Here is a 545-nt window from a genome sequence, read left to right on the forward strand (position 1 = left end):
AGCCGGGGGCCGCTCAACTTCTTCATCCAGACGGTGAAACCCAAGGACACGGTGATGTGCTACCGCGTGCGCTGGGAGGAGCTGGAGGCCGGCCCGGCCGTGGAGCACACCATGTTCTGGGAGGACGCCCACTGGTACGGGGGCTCGGAGATGAGCACCCAGCACTGGCCCATCCGCCTGGCCGGCTACCAGGAGCCCGTGCCCTACGTGACCAGCGACGTCTACTCCTTCCGCGACAGCTTTGGCGGCATCCTGGAGCGCTACTGGCTCTCCTCTAAGGCGTCGGCCATCAAGATCAACGACTCCGTGCCCTTCCACTTGGGCTTCAACGCCACTGAGCGCACTCTCTTCTTCCAGGCCCGCTACAAGGACTCGCCCTACAAGCCCCCACTGGGCCAGCAGCCCTTCCCCGAGCTCAGCTACCGCGTCTGCGTGGGCTCCGACGTCACCTCCATCCACAAGTACATGGTGCGCAGGTACTTCAACAAGCCCTCCAAGATCCCTGCTGAGAACGCCTTCCGATACCCCATATGGTCCACCTGGGC

The 545-nt window shown here is 64.0% G+C and overlaps 1 protein-coding gene across 1 annotated transcript; it reads left to right on the forward strand.

Moving 5' to 3' along the window:
• Window positions 1-6: 6 nt before the first annotated feature.
• On the forward strand, window positions 7-540 carry LOC108449405 (uncharacterized family 31 glucosidase KIAA1161-like; the record flags this gene model as incomplete). The annotated part of the gene is made up of 1 exon (XM_017745358.1): window positions 7-540. A coding segment is annotated over one exon (534 nt), but the record flags the coding sequence as incomplete, so codon positions are not given.
• Between the last annotated feature and the right edge of the window lie 5 nt (window positions 541-545).

The sequence above is a fragment of the Corvus brachyrhynchos genome, unplaced genomic scaffold (genome assembly GCF_000691975.1).
Source record: "Corvus brachyrhynchos isolate BGI_N302 unplaced genomic scaffold, ASM69197v1 C11579963, whole genome shotgun sequence".
Classification (NCBI taxonomy): domain Eukaryota; kingdom Metazoa; phylum Chordata; class Aves; order Passeriformes; family Corvidae; genus Corvus; species Corvus brachyrhynchos.